Source organism: Mirounga leonina, unplaced genomic scaffold, assembly GCF_011800145.1.
Source record: "Mirounga leonina isolate KUSES-001 unplaced genomic scaffold, KU_Mleo_1.0 Mir_178, whole genome shotgun sequence".
NCBI classification, from domain to species: Eukaryota; Metazoa; Chordata; class Mammalia; order Carnivora; family Phocidae; genus Mirounga; species Mirounga leonina.
The window spans coordinates 7,457,175-7,474,669 of NW_023270464.1; the positions used below are offsets into that span (position 1 = coordinate 7,457,175).

At 40.4% G+C, this 17,495-nt stretch overlaps 1 protein-coding gene across 1 annotated transcript in view; it reads left to right on the forward strand.

Annotated features, from left to right (window-relative positions):
• Positions 1-17,495, forward strand: part of TRPM1 (transient receptor potential cation channel subfamily M member 1) — a 78,542-nt gene that overhangs the window by 28,845 nt on the left and 32,202 nt on the right. Inside the window, exons 15-16 of the mRNA XM_035024321.1 lie at positions 1,861-2,150; positions 4,265-4,493. Of these exons, the coding sequence (XP_034880212.1) occupies positions 1,861-2,150; positions 4,265-4,493 (519 nt within the window). The remainder of the gene's footprint in view (positions 1-1,860; positions 2,151-4,264; positions 4,494-17,495) is intronic.

Consider the following 17,495-nt stretch of genomic DNA (forward strand, 5'->3'; position numbering starts at 1 on the left):
AACCTTCCCTAAATTGCTGTAACTATGGTTTTACTGTGACAAATTAGAAAATTAGAACAAAAATATTTAAATCCAGGGCAGGGTATGGCAGTTTCAATAGAAATGTTACAACTCATTAAGAGACTACAACAATTAGGTCAGTCATGAATAACACATGATAGGAATTGGGAAAGCCAGGCCCCTAGCCCAACCACTCCAATTGTGTGAATGTGGGCAAGTTATTCAGTCTTTGGGCCACAACTTCCTCATCGGAGGGAATGGAAGAAATTCACAACCTCTGAGTCATTGAAGAATAAGTGTAGGTAATTGATGGGAAAGCTGTTTGCAAAAGAATAAATACCCATGTCTATTATTCCACTGAGTACTGAAGTCTTAGCCTGCAATAAGCTGAGCCCCACATATTTTCATTTTGCTCCCATGTTTCACCCCCAGTTCTCCCTGTCATGACCCACCTTTCTTTCGGATCCTGTTCTATTTTCAGAACTGCCCCTCATCATCCCTTTAGAAAATGGAAATTTTGGCTTTCCCTTTGCACCACACACATGAAAGGACAAAGCTCATTTAAAAGGGAATGTTTGCTTCCTTTAAACATTGATAGGGAAACCTAACGACGTTTTTCTCTATCCCCTTCTACATTTTCCCATTAATCTCTGCTTCACTTATGTCTGATATTGATATTGGGAGACTTCTCCGAGGAAATAAACTTTACCTCTCCCGTGGTGCTGTTTGTATTTTAGTGTATTCTTTCAGTTTTGCAGCGTGTCCTCAGGCTTTTTTTTTTTTTAATATTTATTATTGACATACAATGTGATAATAATTTCAAGTGTACGACAGATTCAACAATTCTGTATATGACTCAGTGCTCACCCTGATAAGTGTAGTCACCATCAGTCACCATACAATGTTATTGCAATGTTATTGACTATATTCCCTATACTGTACTTTTCATCTCTATGACTTGTTTATTTTATGACTGGAAGTTTGTACCCCTGAGTCCCCTTCACTTAGTTCACCCACCCCTCCACACTTCGCCTCTGGCAACAACCAGATTTTTCTCTGTATCTAAGTCTGTGGCTTTTTTTTGTTTGTCTGCTTATTTATTTGTTTTGTTTTCTAGGTTCCACGTGTAAGTGAAGTCATGTGGCATTAGTCTTTCTCTGTCTGACTTATTTCACTTAGCATAATATCCTCTAAGTCCATCCATGTTGTTGCAAATGGCAAGATCTCATTCTTTTTGATGGCTGAGTAATATTGCATTATGTGTAAATACCACATCTTTATTCATTCATCTATTGACGGGCACTGTGTTGCTTTCACATCTTAGCTATTGTAAATAATACTGCAATAAATGTAGGGGCTCATGTATCTTTTCAAATTAGTGCTTTTGTTTTCTTTGAGTAAATGCCCAGCAGTGGAATTACTAGATCATAGAGGAGTTCTTTTTTTTAATTTTTTGAGGAACCTCCATACTGTTTTCCATAGTGGCTGCACCAGCTTGCATTCCCACCAACAGTGTAAGAGGGTTTCTTTTCCTTCATATCCCCACCTATTTTGTTATTTGTATCCCCTCAGTTTTTAAAGGCTTGTGGAAAACAAAACAAAAACCTGTCAACCCAGGAGTATAAATTCATCAAACTGTAGCATGCCTTTTCAGTCCATTTGGGTTTAGATGGTTTACTTATTATAATAAACATGTGCTTCTTTTCACAAGAATTAATATACTGAGTGGGAACCGCAGATGTATTTACAAAATCTCTTTATTACCGATGACAAAGGGGTTTTCCTTTTTTTGGTAGTCATAAAATCCTTTGTTGTGCACTTATGGCAGAACCGTGAAAAAATGTGCTTGTCTCCCCTCAGGATGATGAGCCTCCAACCAAAGGGAAAAAGAAGAAAAAGAAGAAGGAGGAAGAGATTGACATTGACGTGGATGACCCTGCTGTGAGTCGGTTCCAGTACCCCTTCCATGAGCTGATGGTGTGGGCCGTGCTCATGAAGCGCCAGAAAATGGCGGTCTTCCTCTGGCAGCGAGGTGAGGAGAGCATGGCCAAGGCCCTGGTGGCCTGTAAGCTCTACAAGTCCATGGCCCACGAGTCCTCCGAGAGTGAGCTGGTGGACGATATCTCCCAGGATTTGGACAACAACTCCAAGTTAGTGTCTCGAGGGAATTTAAGAACCAGGAGAGACTATTGTCCTGAGGACCTGTCCCTTTGGGGGAGGGTGGTAAATGTATTTCTCACTTAAGTCCAATTATGTGTAAAGCTTGGTCATAAACTCCTGTTGTCCATCATGTCGATATTTTTTCTTCTGTCTCTCTGAGGTATTTCTAGACTGCCACTGTTTTGTTTTTTTACTGCCCTCTCATGGGAACTATTGAAACATAGTTTTAATGCAGACAGTGAAACAGATTTCTATACAGAAACACACAGAAGAGTATAACTGTGCCTCTGAACTTGACTTTCGCAAGTGCTCCTCTCTTTTTCTCCCCTTTAGGTGGGACAGGACAGCTAGAGGGTCGTGCACTTGGGTATCTCCCTTCTGCCAGGCCGCTTAGGCTCTGATCATACCCCAATAAGTGAGGCTGGGGCTAACTCATTTCTCCTTTGGGCAGGCCTTGTTAAGAAGAACAGAGTACACGGACATATTTCTCTGTCTGTCTCTGCAGTTTTGGGAGCAGTAGTTTGCCCTGTGACCTCAATTCCCTGATAAATTTAGAAGAATTGTCAATTTTCAGTTTGTCCAGATTTCCACTTATCTTTAGGACAGAGTGGTCACTTCCAAGCCCCTTACATGCAGAACCAAAAACCAGAAATCCCAGTACAACTTTATAGACCCATGAACTTGAGGCCTACATAAGCTTCATAAATTCTGCCAACATCTGACATTTTTGTTTTCTGAGGCACACTGCTTTTATTTTCTAAGTAAAATTAGATTTAGTGATTTCCAAAGTCATTAGCTGATTTCTAAACATTGGGAATGCAAGGTTATCTAAAAAAATGGAGCGGTATTCCCCTGTCTCAGTGGGTTGGTAAACAACATCCCTCTGCTTCCTTGAGGATTCTCGTGGTGATATGTCACCCCACAGCCTCTAGGACCTGAGGCCAGAGAGCATTCCTCTTCAGGGACAGAGAAGGCCATTCCCCCAGACATAATTCCTCCCTTCTGCAACCTTCAGTTCATCATTGGAATGAAATCTTACAAAAAAATGGAGACACAAAAACTTCATGAAGGGTGATCACTATGGAACTTTATCTTAACCACATTCCATGAAAAATGTTGAAGGAACAGGGAATGTTTATGACTGTCACTGAATATTTGAATGAGGGTCATGCAGAAAATGGAATAAATTTTATGTTTACAGGGGCGCCTGGGTGGCTCAGTCAGTTAAGCGTCTGCCTTCAGCTCAGGTCATGATCTCGGGGTCCTGGGATCGAGCCCCGCATCGGGCTCCCTGCTCAGTGAGGAGTCTGATTCTTCCTCTCCCTCTGTGTATGTTCTCTCTCTCTCTTTTTCTCTCAAGTAAATAAATTTTTAAAAAATCTTTAAAAAAATTTTATGTTTACAATTCAACTTATGTCATCCTCTCCTCCCCTCTCCCCAACCTGGCTCCCATTACTTTCTTGTCCTCCACCTCCAACGACTAGGCCCTCGCTGCTCTAGGCCCCCATGACAGCTAGAACCTGTCTCTTTCATAGCGCTGAGAGTGTTGAATTCTCTTGTGACCAGTGTGTTATTGAAGTATTGCTCACAAGCTGAGAAAGGCATCCATACAAATGTATGTGTTCACATACAGAACACACTGGTATGACCAGAACCTAGATCAAAGAACAGGACCTTACCCAGACCCGCCAGCCCTGCTGGTGTCCCCTTGCAATGTCTACCTGTACCCTCCAAAAAGGGTAGTCATAATCTGACTTTCATTGCCACAGGGGCTTTGCTGTCCTCTCTGTCTTCTATGAACACTCGAGGGAAAGAACTTTGTCTTCTCATCTCCGTGTCCCCGGGGCTTGAGGGGGCAGATGTGGGGTCCATCTAAACTCCATTTGCAGCAGGAGGAGTCAGACCCCCAACATGACTGAGCACAGAGCCCTGGTCCCAGCCATTCCCATCTGGGGACATACCCTGTGAGCTTCCTGACTGCAGAGGACTGGAAATCAAGGATTCTGTGTCCTGTAGCTCCGTGATGGCCCTGTGGACACGTCTCTCTAACAAAGAGTGCGTGGCCACTGCAGCTTCAGCCCTGATTGCGTTTCTTTCCCTCCAGAGACTTTGGCCAGCTTGCCGTGGAGTTGTTAGACCAGTCCTATAAGCACGACGAGCAGATCGCCATGAAACTGCTGACCTACGAGCTCAAGAACTGGAGCAACTCCACCTGCCTCAAACTGGCGGTGGCGGCCAAACACCGGGACTTCATCGCTCACACCTGCAGCCAGATGCTGCTGACTGACATGTGGATGGGAAGGCTGCGAATGAGGAAAAACCCCGGCCTAAAAGTACGTATGACTTGTTGTGAGCTCTTACTCTGCACCTTGCTGAGCTGGGCACTTCCTGTGGGATTATTTCGTTTATTCCTCGAACAACCCCACCAGGGAGATGCTTGTCTTACAGATGAAAATCTGATGCTTCAATATTAAGTAACTTGCCTAGAGTCTGAGCCAGTAAGGCGTGGGTCCAGGACCTGAACCCAGGAGGTCTAATGCCCGACCTAACCAGCATGCCTGGCTTACAGAGCTTGGAGTCCACCCTAACTAAGCACATTCCCCTGGACAGGCCATCTACCTGCCATTAAAGCAGGCACCTGAACTCTTTCTATAGATCCCCTTACAATTCTGAAGTTGGGTGATACTATTTTAATTGGCGATGTTTTCATTACATGGGGTTTATAAGAGAATATGAAGTTATGAATGGGTTTGAAAAGGATGTAGTGGGTAGAAAAGTGTATTGTGATCAAATCCTAGCTCTGCTGTTTACTACTGTTAATGATAGGTTACCTTTCTTTCTTTCTTTCTTTCTTTCTTTCTTTCTTTCTTTCTTTCTTTCTTTCTTTCAAGTAGGCTTCACACCCAGCATGGAGCCCAATGCAGGGCTTGAACTCATGACCCTGAGCTCAAGACCTGAGTTGAGATCAAGAGTTGGATGCTTAACCAACTGAGCCACCGGGCACCCCAACTATTAGGTTATCTTGAGAAGGGATTCTAATCTTCAGATAACCTAGTCCCTAGTGGTAGTATTTTATCAATCTCATGGGATTGCCATGAGGGTAAAGAAAAGACATTGTATGTTATGCTGGGTGGTTCTGGCAAATAGAAAGCATTCCATGTCTTGAAAATACAAAGGTGATGTTTTATCTCTGAAAACTGAGCAGCAGGATTAAAAGTCAGTCAGATTAAATGAGTTTAAGGAGTCAGTGAGATCCAAGAGGAAAGTGCTGAAGAGGAACAGAAATGAGTCCAATAAATAGATGGAGTTACTGAGGAACTCTAAGTATCAGAGATATAGGTTAAGGCAACAAGAACAGTTTCTTAACAAGAAAATCCTTCATGAGAACATAGAAGGGGAATCAAATTTCAGGAAGAAAAAAATTGCACACAAAAGTTAAGGTTCAGTTATGATTCAAATTAAAATTCGGAATGATTCTGAGCAACTGGTAGAATGTAAAAAAAGACCATTTGACCTCTGATGCCAAGAACATGATCCTTTAGCGGTGCCAGATTTCTACATTAAAATTGCCATATGGCTTTGCAATAAACAATATTTATATAGTAATAAAAACGGAAATGCTTTCTCTTGGTTTTCAGCTTTTAGAATAGTCCCATAGGCAAAGCACTGAAAACTCAAGTATGATTCCTTAACAGGATACAAATGCCACCAAGTATGAAAAGACAAAGCAAAGGCACAGCTGGGGAAAACTGGGTGGTGGAAGGCAGAAGGAAGGGTAGTAAGAAGGATAATGTCCCATATTATAAAGAGGGCAATTGAGACTATCAAAAGTTGTTGAGACAAGAGATGAAGATTTCAGTTTATGATGTAAAGTTACAAAGGCAACTTTGTAGGAACTGAAAATATTCCTGTGCCTATTAAAAATGGAGCAGAGGAATAGGATGTCAATAGGTAATACATTAACAAAGAAATAGCAATATAAAATATCACTCGGGTTGTTCAAAATGTGAAATTATCAGTAAGGACTAAAATCAGAAATAGTTCAAAGTGATTATCTCAAAATATAATTCAAAGATTTCTCTTGAAGACAAATGATTTGACATTATATATTGAAAAAACACATTCCAAGCCTGAGTATATCAACCCAGAACAACCAACATCAACACACATTTTAAAATTACTGGGTATGGGCTATGGTGAGCGCTGTGAATTGTGTAAGACTGATGAATCACAGAGCTGTACTCCTGAAACAAATAATACATTATATGTTAATAAAAAAATAAAATAAAATTACTGGATTTTAGTGAAAAAAAAAAAAACTATCTGGGTATCCAGGCAAAACACAACAACAACAAAAGTGACTTACAAGGGAAAAAAATTAGATTATTGCCAGACTTTCAACAGCAACCACTTGTGTCAGGGAGAAAAAAATGGAGTGTATTATATAAAGATACTCCCAGAAGAAAAATGACAGGCCAGGATTTTATATCCAAAAAAGTGACTATTAAATATAAAGGGTACACACAAACTTTTACCAACAGGCAAGAACCCCAGGAAATATTGTTCCTAGGAGCCCTTTCTGAAGATTCTATTAGAATGAGCTTTCAAGAGCCAAAATAACCAGAGAGGCATCAGTATAAGGACTAATGGTAAGCTTCAAATAGATATTTATTTGCAATACTGAGACTAGGGGAAGGCTAAGAGGAAGAGAGCAGTAGTATGTAATGGCTGTGTGTTCTGATAATGTAGATATAATATAACCATTTTCAAAGGGAGAGATAATCAGAGCACCTACACAAAAGAAAAAAAAGTAACTGTTTTCAGTAATCATGATTGATTGTAGTAGTATTAACATTGTTATTCTGAAACTATAAAGTTAAAGCAACTGTGAGTAACAAGGGACATTTTAATTGTAACATCATGTCAGTCCTTGAGAAATAGGACTCGGTGTGGAACAAAAGGAAACACAGCTAGAATCTAGAAAGGGGTAAGCAGAAGGTCTATAGCACTTAACTGGAAGCATCAATATGAACTCACTCTATTTCTGACCAATGAAAAGTCTAGAAACAATGACCTACCCCAAAGCCACAAACATCTCCAATGCCCTCACCATTTCCCACAAACTGGAGCCAGAATTTCTTAGAGAAATGGTTCATTCCAGATCTGGAGCAAGAAATGTACAAGATAAGCCTGGAACATCTTCACACATCAGATGGCAAAGAAGCTATCAAAGACCAGTAGGGTAAGAACAGGGAGACCCAGGAGCCCACTTGAAGAGACTTCCACTGGCCAAAGATGGGACAATTTGACTTTCAATAATATTACTAATAGCAATAGGTGGAAACATATCATACATGTTTAAATCCATGAGTTTATAATGATATTTTAATACCTTCAGTGGATGATAAGAAACCAATTCATTATCTGGAAGATAATTAAATAAGAATCAAGCATTTAACATGCATTTCCTACATGAACTCAACCATGGGTAAACACTGAGTAGATGAAGGCAAATGTGAAAGTCTTCATGAATTTATTCCAACTAAGAAATGAAAAATAAGGGGTACCTGGGTGGCTCAGTTGGTTAAGTGTCTACCTTTGGCTCAGGTCATGATCTTGGGTCCTAGATGTAGCTCTGCCTCAGGCTCCCTGCTCAGCAGGGAGTCTGCTTCTCCCTCTCCCTCTGCCCCTCCCCGCTGCCTGTGCTCACACTCTCTCTTTCAAATAAATGAATAAAATCTTTAAAAAAAAATAAATGATAGAGTTAGAACACCACCAATTCCCAACACCAAGCAAGTTAATGAATCTAACAAGCATAAATGGCTGCTAACATCACCAAGAGCTTCCTGATGAAAGAACACACTATCTACCTTCTCAGCAAGGTTCTTGAACCTGGGTCTGGTCAGGCCTCTGCATCCAGCTGCCAAGTGGACAGAGGAACACCTTGAATAGCACAGGAGTCATGTAATCCCCTAATCCACTCTGTGATCAACTCTACAGGTCCAAATCCTCTAGCTCTTCAACAGATAAACAGCCAGAAGACACGCATATTAAAAAAACAATTTAAAAACATACCAGAATTTTAAAGAGCAAGATTAAACTGTACTCTCTACCACAGCACTGTCCAATAGAAATAACATGCAAGCCATATATGTCATCTAAAATTTTCTAGTTACAAAAAGTAAAACTTTTAATAGTTATAAAAAGCTTTTTAAAAATGCATTGTAATTAAAGAGTACACTTACCATGATGAGCCCTGAGTAATGTAGAGAAGTGTTAAATCACTATATTGTACACCTGGAACTAATATAGCAGTGTATGTTAGCTATACCAGAATTAAAATTAAAAATATAATAAATTAAAAAATAAAAGTATATTGTGAAAAGTAAAAAAGAAACAGTTGAAATTAATTTTAGTATTTATTTAAACCAGTATATACAAAATATTATCGTTTCAACATATCAATAGGAAAAAAATCATTAATGAGACAGTTAATATTCTGTTTCTGTACTAAGTCTTTGAAATCTGATGGGTACTTTGTACTTCCAATTTAGACCAGCCACATTTCAAATGCTCCATAGCAACATGTGACTCATAGACCCTAAACTGGACAACCCAGGTCTAGGGATGCACGCTCAGGAGACAAAGCTATAAAAGGACAGAAGGAAATTGTTCCTTTAGAGTCAGGATGGAGGTCCCTTTTGGAGATGGGCTTGTGACGGAGATGGGGTACATGAAGGGGCTTCTGCAATGGCTGACACCAGCCAATTTTATACCTTGCATGGATTGCAAGGGTGCTCACCTTATGATGATTCATTAATCTCTGCCTTTGTGTGTGTGTTTTTGTACCTGTGTTTTATGATTAAAAAAAAAATACTTACAAGAGTTTGCCTCTGGGGAACAGGATTTGAGAAGCAGAGAGATGTGGGGACCTTCTCTTTTCACTCTGAGTCCATCCAGGCCATTCAGATGTTCAACCACGTGCCCATGTTTCTTTGATTTTTAAAATATGAATAAATAAAATTCAGAAAAGAGACCCAAGAAAGTTGATTAAGTTGCAATCGCTTCCTTTTTTCACCTAATGCTTCTCTTAAATATTATGTATGCCAAGAGGTATACATATTTTTAAGCACCCAATTTCCTTCAAAGCATTTCTACATTTGCAGCATGAAAATATACTTATTTTAAAGCAATAATTGTCTGGATCATTCTTTCTTGTTTTTGTTCTTTTTAACTAACTTTTTAAAGTAGGTAATATGATATGCACAAAAATTAAAATAAAACTATTTAAAAGGGTAAATGAAAAGTCTCCCTCCCACACCTGTCCCCCATCTGCCCTGTTCCCAGCCAGCAGCAACCACTGATACGTTCCTTGGGTGTCCTTCCATATATAAAGCTACTAGGAGTGACCATTCTCTTTGCATCCTCTTTTTCACATGAGTTGGCGTACTATTTAGTACCTTGCTTTTTCACCTAATCTGGGAGCTCTTTCCATATCATTATATAGGAAGCTCTCATTCTTTCCCAGCTGGGTCGTATCCCATTATTTCAGATCAATATTTAGCCAGTCCCCACTGAGGCTATGGAGGTCATTCCCGTCTTGTGGTATTATACCCACTGCCACAGCAAATCCTCTTGGACACAAATGGTATCTCACATATCTGTTAGATAAATGTCCAGAAGTGGAATTGGCGGCCCCGTGGGGATGTGTGCTTGCACTTTTGATAGGTTCAACCAGCCTCCCTCTGTGGGGATTATTCCAATTTACACTTTCACAACAATGTAGGAGAATGTCTGTTTTCCCACAGTCTCCCCAACACAGGGGAAGAGGAAACTTTTGAATTTTTCCAGTCTGATGGTAAACAACAACATCCTTGTGTAGTTACTGTGTACTTACCTCATTATGAGTGAGGGTGAGAACATTTTCCTCTTTTATTTTTAATTTTTTATTGTTATGTTAATCACCATACATTACATCATTAGTTTTAGATGTAGTGTTCCATGGTTCATTGTTTGTGCATAACACCCAGTGCTCCATGCAGAACGTGCCCTCTTTAATACCCATCACCAGGCTAACCTATCCTCCCGCCACCCCCCTCTAGAACCCTCCATTTGTTTCTCAGAGTCCATAGTCTCTCATGGTTCGTCTCCCCCTCCGATTCCCCCCCCTTCATTCTTCCCCTCCTGCTATCTTCTTCTTTTTTTTTTTTCTTAACATATATTGCATTATTTGTTTCAGAGGTACAGATCTGTGATTCAACAGTATTGCACAATTCACAGTGCTAACCATAGCACATACCCTCCCCAGTGTCTATCACACACCCACCCATCCCTCCCACCCCACCCCCCACTCCAGTAACCCTCAGTTTGTTTCCTGAGATTAAGAATTCCTCATATCAGTGAGGTCATATGATACATGTCTTTCTCTGATTGACTTATTTCGCTCAGCATAACGCCCTCCAGTTCCATCCATGTCGTTGCAAATGGCAAGATCTCATTCCTTTTGATGGCTGCATAATATTCCATTGTATATATACACCACATCTTCTTTATCCATTCATCTGTTGACGGACATCTTGGCTCTTTCCACAGTTTGGCTATTGTGGACATTGCTGCATAAACATCGGGGTGCACCCCTTCGGATCCCTACATTTATATCTTTGGGGTAAATACCCAGTAGTGCAATTGCTGGGTCATATGGTAGCTCTATTTTCAACTTTTTGAGGAACCTCCATACTGTTTTCCAGAATGGCTGCACCATCTTGCATTCCCACCAACAGTGTAGGAGGGTGCCCCTTTCTCTGCATCCCCGCCAACATCTGTCTTTTCCTGAATTGTTAATTTTAGCCATTCTGACTGGTGTGAGGTGGTATCTCACTGAGGTTTTGATTTGGATTTCCCTGATGCCGAGCGATATTGAGCACTTTTTCATGTGTCTGTTGGCCATTTGGATGTCCTCTTTGGAAAAATGTCTGTTCATGTCTTCTGCCCATTTCTTGATTGGATTCCTTGTTCTTTGGGTGTTGAGTTTGATAAGTTCTTTATAGATTTTGGATACTAGCCCTTTATCTGATATGTCATTTGCAAATATCTTCTCCCATTCTGTCGGTTGTCTTTTGGTTTTGTTGACTGTTTCCTTTGCTTTGCAAAAGCTTTTTATCTTGATGAAGTCCCAATAGTTCATTTTTGCCCTTGCTTCCCTTGCCTTTGGCGATGTTTCTAGGAAGAAGTTGCTGCGGCTGAGGTCGAAGAGGTTGCTGCCTGTGTTCTCCTTTAGGATTTTGATGGACTCCTGTCTCAAATTGAGGTCTTTCAACCATTTGGAGTCTATTTTTGTGTGTGGTGTAAGGAAATGGTCCAGTTTCATTCTTCTGCATGTGGCTATCCAATTTTCCCAACACCATTTGTTAAAGAGACTGTCTTTGTTCCATTGGACATTCTTTCCTGCTTTGTCAAAGATTAGTTGCCCATAGAGTTGAGGGTCCATTCCTGGGCTCTCTATTCTGTTCCATTGATCTATGTGTCTGTTTTTGTGCCAGTACCATACTGTCTTGATGATCACAGCTTTGTAATAGAGCTGGAAGTCCGGAATTGTGATGCCGCCAGCTTTGCTTTTCTTTTTCAACATTCCTCTGGCTATGCGGGGTCTTTTCTGGTTCCATACACATTTTAGGATGATTTGTTCCATTTCTTTGAAAAAAGTGGATGGTATTTTGATGGGGATTGCATTGAATGTGTGGATTGCTCTAGGTAGCATTGACATCTTCACAATATTTGTTCTTCGAATCCATGAGCATGGAACGTTTTTCCATTTCTTTGTGTCTTCCTCAATTTCTTTCATGAGTATTTTATAGTTTTCTGAGTACAGATCCTTTGCCTCTTTGGTTAGATTTATTCCTAGGTATCTTATGGTTTTGGGTGCAATTGTAAATGGGATCGACTCCTTAATTTCTCTTTCTTCTGTCTTGCTGTGGGTGTATAGGAATGCCACTGACTTCTGTGCATTGATTTTATATCCTGCCACTTTACTGAATTCCTGTATGAGTTCTAGCAGTTTTGGGGTGGAGTCTTTTGGGTTTTCCACATAAAGTATCATATCATCTGCAAAGAGTGAGAGTTTGACTTCTTCTTTTCCAATTTGGATGCCTTTGATTTCTTTTTGTTGTCTGACTGCTGTGGCTAGGACTTCTAATACTATGTTGAATAGCAGTGGTGATAGTGGACATCCCTGCTGCGTTCCTGACCTTAGGGGGAAAGCTCTCAGTTTTTCCCCATTGAGAATGATATTCACTATAGGTTTTTCATAGATGGCTTTTATGATATTGAGGTATGTACCCTCTATGCCTATACTCTGAAGAGTTTTGATCAAGAAAGGATGCTGTACTTTGTCAAATGCTTTTTCTGCATCTATTGAGAGGATCATATGATTCTTGTTCTTTCTCTTGTTAATGTATTTTATCACGTTGATTGATTTGCAGATGTTGAACCAACCTTGCAGCCCAGGGATAAATCCCACTTGGTCGGGGTGAATAATCCTTTTAATGGACTGTTGGATCCTATTGGCTAGTATTTTGGTGAGAATTTTTGCATCCATGTTCATCAGGGATATTGGTCTGTAATTCTCCTTTTTGATGGGGTCTTTGTCTGGTTTGGGGATCAAGGTAATGGTGGCCTCATAAAATGAGTTTGGAAGTTTTCCTTCCATTTCTATTTTTTGGAACAGTTTCAGAAGAATAGGTATTAATTCTTCTTTAAATGTTTGGTAGAATTCCCCTGGGAAGCCATCTGGCCCTGGGCTTTTGTTTGTTGGGAGATTTTTGATGACTGCTTCAATTTCCTTAGTGGTTATAGGTCTGTTCAGGTTTTCTATTTCTTCCTGGTTCAGTTTTGGTAATTGATACATGTCTAGAAATGCATCCATTTCTTCCAGGTTATCTAATTTGCTGGCATAGAGTTGCTCATAATATGATCTTATAATTGTTTGTATTTCTTTGGTGTTGGTTGTGATGTCTCCTCTTTCATTCATGATTTTGTTGACTTGGGTAATTTCTCTTTTCTTTTTGATAAGTCTGGCCAGGGGTTTATCAATCCTGTTAATTCTTTCAAAGAACCAGCTCTTAGTTTCGTTGATCTGTTCTACTGTTCTTTTGGTTTCTATTTCATTGATTTCTGCTCTGATCTTTATTATTTCTCTTCTCCTGCTGGGTTTAGGCTCTATTTGCTGTTCTTTCTCCAGCTCCTTTAGGTGTAGGGTTAGGTTGTGTACTTGAGACCTTTCTTGTTTCTTGAGAAAGGCTTGTATTGCTATATACTTTCCTCTTAGGCTGCCTTTGCTGCAACCCAGCGATTTTGAATAGTTGTGTTTTCATTTTCATTGGTTTCCATGAATTTTTTTAATTCTTCTTTAATTTCCTGGTTGACCCATTCATTCTTTAGTAGGATGCTCTTTAGCCTCCATGTATTTGAGTTCTTTCCAACTTTCCTCTTGTCATTGAGTTCTAGTTTCAAAGCATTGTGGTCTGAAAATAGGCAGGGAATGATCCCAATCTTTTGGTACCTGTTGAGACCTGATTTGTGACCTAGGATGTGATCGATTCTGGAGAATGTTCCATGGGTACTAGAGAAGAATGTGTATTCCGTTGCTTTGGGATTGAATGTTCTGAATATGTCTGTGAAGTCCATTTGGTCCAGTGTGTCATTTAAAGTCTTTATTTCCTTGCTGATCTTTTGCTTAGACGATCTGTCCATTTCAATGAGGGGGGTGTTAAAGTCCCCCAATATTATTGTATTGTTGTCGATGTGTTTCTTTGCTTTTGTTATTAATTGCCTTATATAATTGGCTGCTCCCATGTTAGGGGCATAGATATTTACAATTGTCAGATCTTCTTGTTGGATAGACCCTTTAGTAGGATATAGTGTCCTTCCTCATCTCTTGTTACAGTCTTTGGTTTAAAATCTAACTTGTCTGATAAAAGGATTGCCACCCCAGCTTTCTTTTGGTGTCCATTAGCATGGTAAATGGTTTTCCACCCCTTCACTTTCAATCTGGGGGTGTCTTTGGTTCTAAAATGAATCTCTTGCAGACAGCATATCAATGGGTCTTGTTTTTTAATCCAATCTGATAGCCTGTGACTTTTGATTGGGGCATTGAGCCCATTTACATTCAGGGTAACTATTGAAAGATAGGAATTTCGTGCCATTGTATTGCCTGTAAGGTGACTGTTACCGTATATTTTCTGTGTTCCTTTCTGGTCTATGTTGCTTTTAGGGTCTCTCTTTGCTCAGAGGACCCCTTTCAAGATTTCTTGTAGGGCTGGTTTTGTGTTTGCAAATTCCTTTAGTTTTTGTTTGTCCTGGAAGCTTTTTATCTCTCCTTCAATTTTCAATGACAGCCTAGCTGGATATAGTATTCTTGGCTGCATATTTTTCTCATTTAGTGCTCTGAAGATACCCTGCCAGTCCTTTCTGGCCTGCCAGGTCTCTGTGGATAGGTCTGTTGCCAGTCTAAAATTTCTACCATTGTAGGTTACATATCTCTTCTCCCAAGTTGCTTTCAGGATTTTCTCTTTATCTCTGAGACTCGTAAGTTTTACTATTAGATGTCGGGGTGTTGACCTATTTTTATTGATTTTGAGAGGGGTTCTCTGTGCTTCCTGGATTTTGATGCCTGCTTCCTTCCCCAAATTAGGGAATTTCTCTGCTATAATTTGCTCCATTATACCTTCTGCCCCTCTCTCTCTTTCTTCTTCTTCTGGGATCCCAATTATTCTAATGTTGTTTCGTCTTATGGTATCGCTAATCTCTCAAATTCTGCCCTGTGATCCAGTAGTTGTTTATCTCTCTTTTTCTCAGCTTCTTTATTTTCCATCATTTGGTCTTCTATATCACTGATTCTCTCTTTTGCCTCATTTATCCTAGCAGTTAGCACCCCCATATTTGATTGCACCTCATTAATAGCCTTTTTGATTTCAACTTGGTTGGATTTTAGTTCTTTTACTTCTCCAGAAAGTGTTTCTCTAATAACTTTCATGCTTTTTTCAAGCCCAGCTAGTATCTTTAAAGTGATGATTCTGAACTCTAGATCTGACATCGTACTAATGTCTGTATTGAGTAGGTCCCTGGCAGTCGGTACTGCCTCTTGTTCTTTTTGTTGAGGTGATTTTTTCCATCTTGTCATTTTGTCCAGAGGAGAACAGATTAATGAGAGAACAAAATGCTAACAGGGTAACAACGTTCCCAGAAAATATACTCTAAACAAATCAGAAAAGACCTGAAACAGTGGGAAAAGAAAGGGAAAGAGAGAAAAAAGAAAAAGTAAAAAAAGAAAAAGATAAAGATAAAAACAAACAAAAACAGAACAAAACAAAAAAAAAAAAACAGAATGTGATCAAATATGATCAGGCTGGTATATAGATCAGTGCCACACACTAGATTTTGGGTGTATTTTGGTCTGTTAGAAGAAAGTGCCTCCCAAAATTTTAAAGAAAGAAAAACTTATATATGTACAAAAATAAGGGTTGATATGATGAAGGGATGGAATATGACTGTAAAGATGTAAATTATAAAAAATTTTATAAAAGGAATTGATAAGAAGTTGTTTGAAAAAAGAAAGAAGAGGATTAAAAAAAAAGAAGAAGAAAAAAAGGGAAAGAATGTGATCAGGCAGGGGAGTAGAAAAAAAACCATACACTAGAGTTTTAGGGTATATTTTGATCTGTTAGAAGAAACTATCTCAAAATTTTAAAGAGAGAACAACTTATATATATATGCCAAAAATACAGGTAACTACTATGAAGGGATAGAATATGACTCTAAAAATTAAAAATAAAAATGTTTTTTAAAAAAGGGATTGATAAGGTGTTGGTTGAAAAAAGGGAAAAAGAAAAATTCAAAAAAAAAAGACAGTTAAAAAAAAATAATAATAACTTTTTAGAAAGACTAAAGAATCATGGTAAAAAAGCCATGAATTCTATGTGCATTATTCCCCTAGCGCTGGAGTTCCGCCGTTCTCATTGATCGATAAACTTGGTCTTGGCTGGCTGTTCTCGCTGATCTTCTGGGGGAGGGGCCTGTTGCCGTGGTTTCCAAATGTCTTTGCCGGAGGCGGAATTGCCCCACCCTTGTCCGGTCCAGCTAAGTAATCCGCTCAGGTTTGCTCTCGGGAGCCTTTGTTCCCTGCAAGCTTTCCGTACAGCTTTGGAGGATGAGAGTGAAAATGGTGGCCTCCCAATCTCGCCCCGGAGGAGCCCAGCAGTCGGGGCCCCGCTCCTCAGTGCGCCCCCAGAGAAAAGCAGTCAGTCACTCCCGTCTCCCTGGTCTCCGGCCGCACTCCGTGCTCACCCGGCCTGCGACCGCGCGTTTCTATCTCTGGCACCCGACCCCGGGTGGAGTCTCCAAACCCAGCAGATCCCTGCGGTGCACTCCCGCGCTGCTCCTCCCGGGGGAGGAAGGGGAGTCTCCCCGGATCTGCCGCTTGTTGGGTCCCTGCTGGAGGAGCAGTGGCCCGACTGTGCCGCGGATCACGGTCTATGGCAACCCCGAGCTGAGAGCCCGCGCCTGGGCTCCGCCTCTGCAGCCGGCTTCCCTGCTCCGATACCTGGGAGCTCTGCCGCACTCAGGCACCCCCGGTCTTTCTGTGACCCCGAGGGTCCTGAGACCATGCTGTCCCACGAGGGTTCCACCCCCCGCTTAGCCACCAGAGTGACGTCCCTGAGCGGAGCAGACTTCTAAAAGTTCCAATTTTGTGCTCCGCGGCTCTATCACTTGCCAGAAGCGGCCGACAGAGGCCCCTCCCCCACCGTCTATCCTCCCAAATATCGCCTCAGATTCACTTCTCCGCACGTCCTACCTTCCAGAAAGTGGTGGCTTTTCTGATGAGAGAGGTGCTGCTATTCTTTTCTTCAATCTCCTGTTGAGTTTGTAGGGGTTCAGAATGGTTTGATCCCTATCCAGCTGAATTCCTGGGACCAGACGAAATCCAGGTCTCCTACTCCTCCGCCATCTTGCTCCACCCCCCCTGTGGTGGTCTTAATAATGGATCACTGAGAGAAATTTTTGAAATTCAGCACTGAACATTGGGAACAGATATCCATATTGGAGACACACATCACAGCACTGATAAAAATGACAACAAAGTTTTCCATCCAAGAGCTAGGCCATCCTTTTGTCTAGATCCAGCCCAAATTAGATTTGTCTTTTAATTCTTGATCCATACATTCACATTTACATCTAATTTATTTCTATATAAAACATTTTCTATCTACTTCACTAAAGGTATTATTATATTTTATGTATTTATTTTCACTCATATTATTATATTTTAATTTAAAGATTTA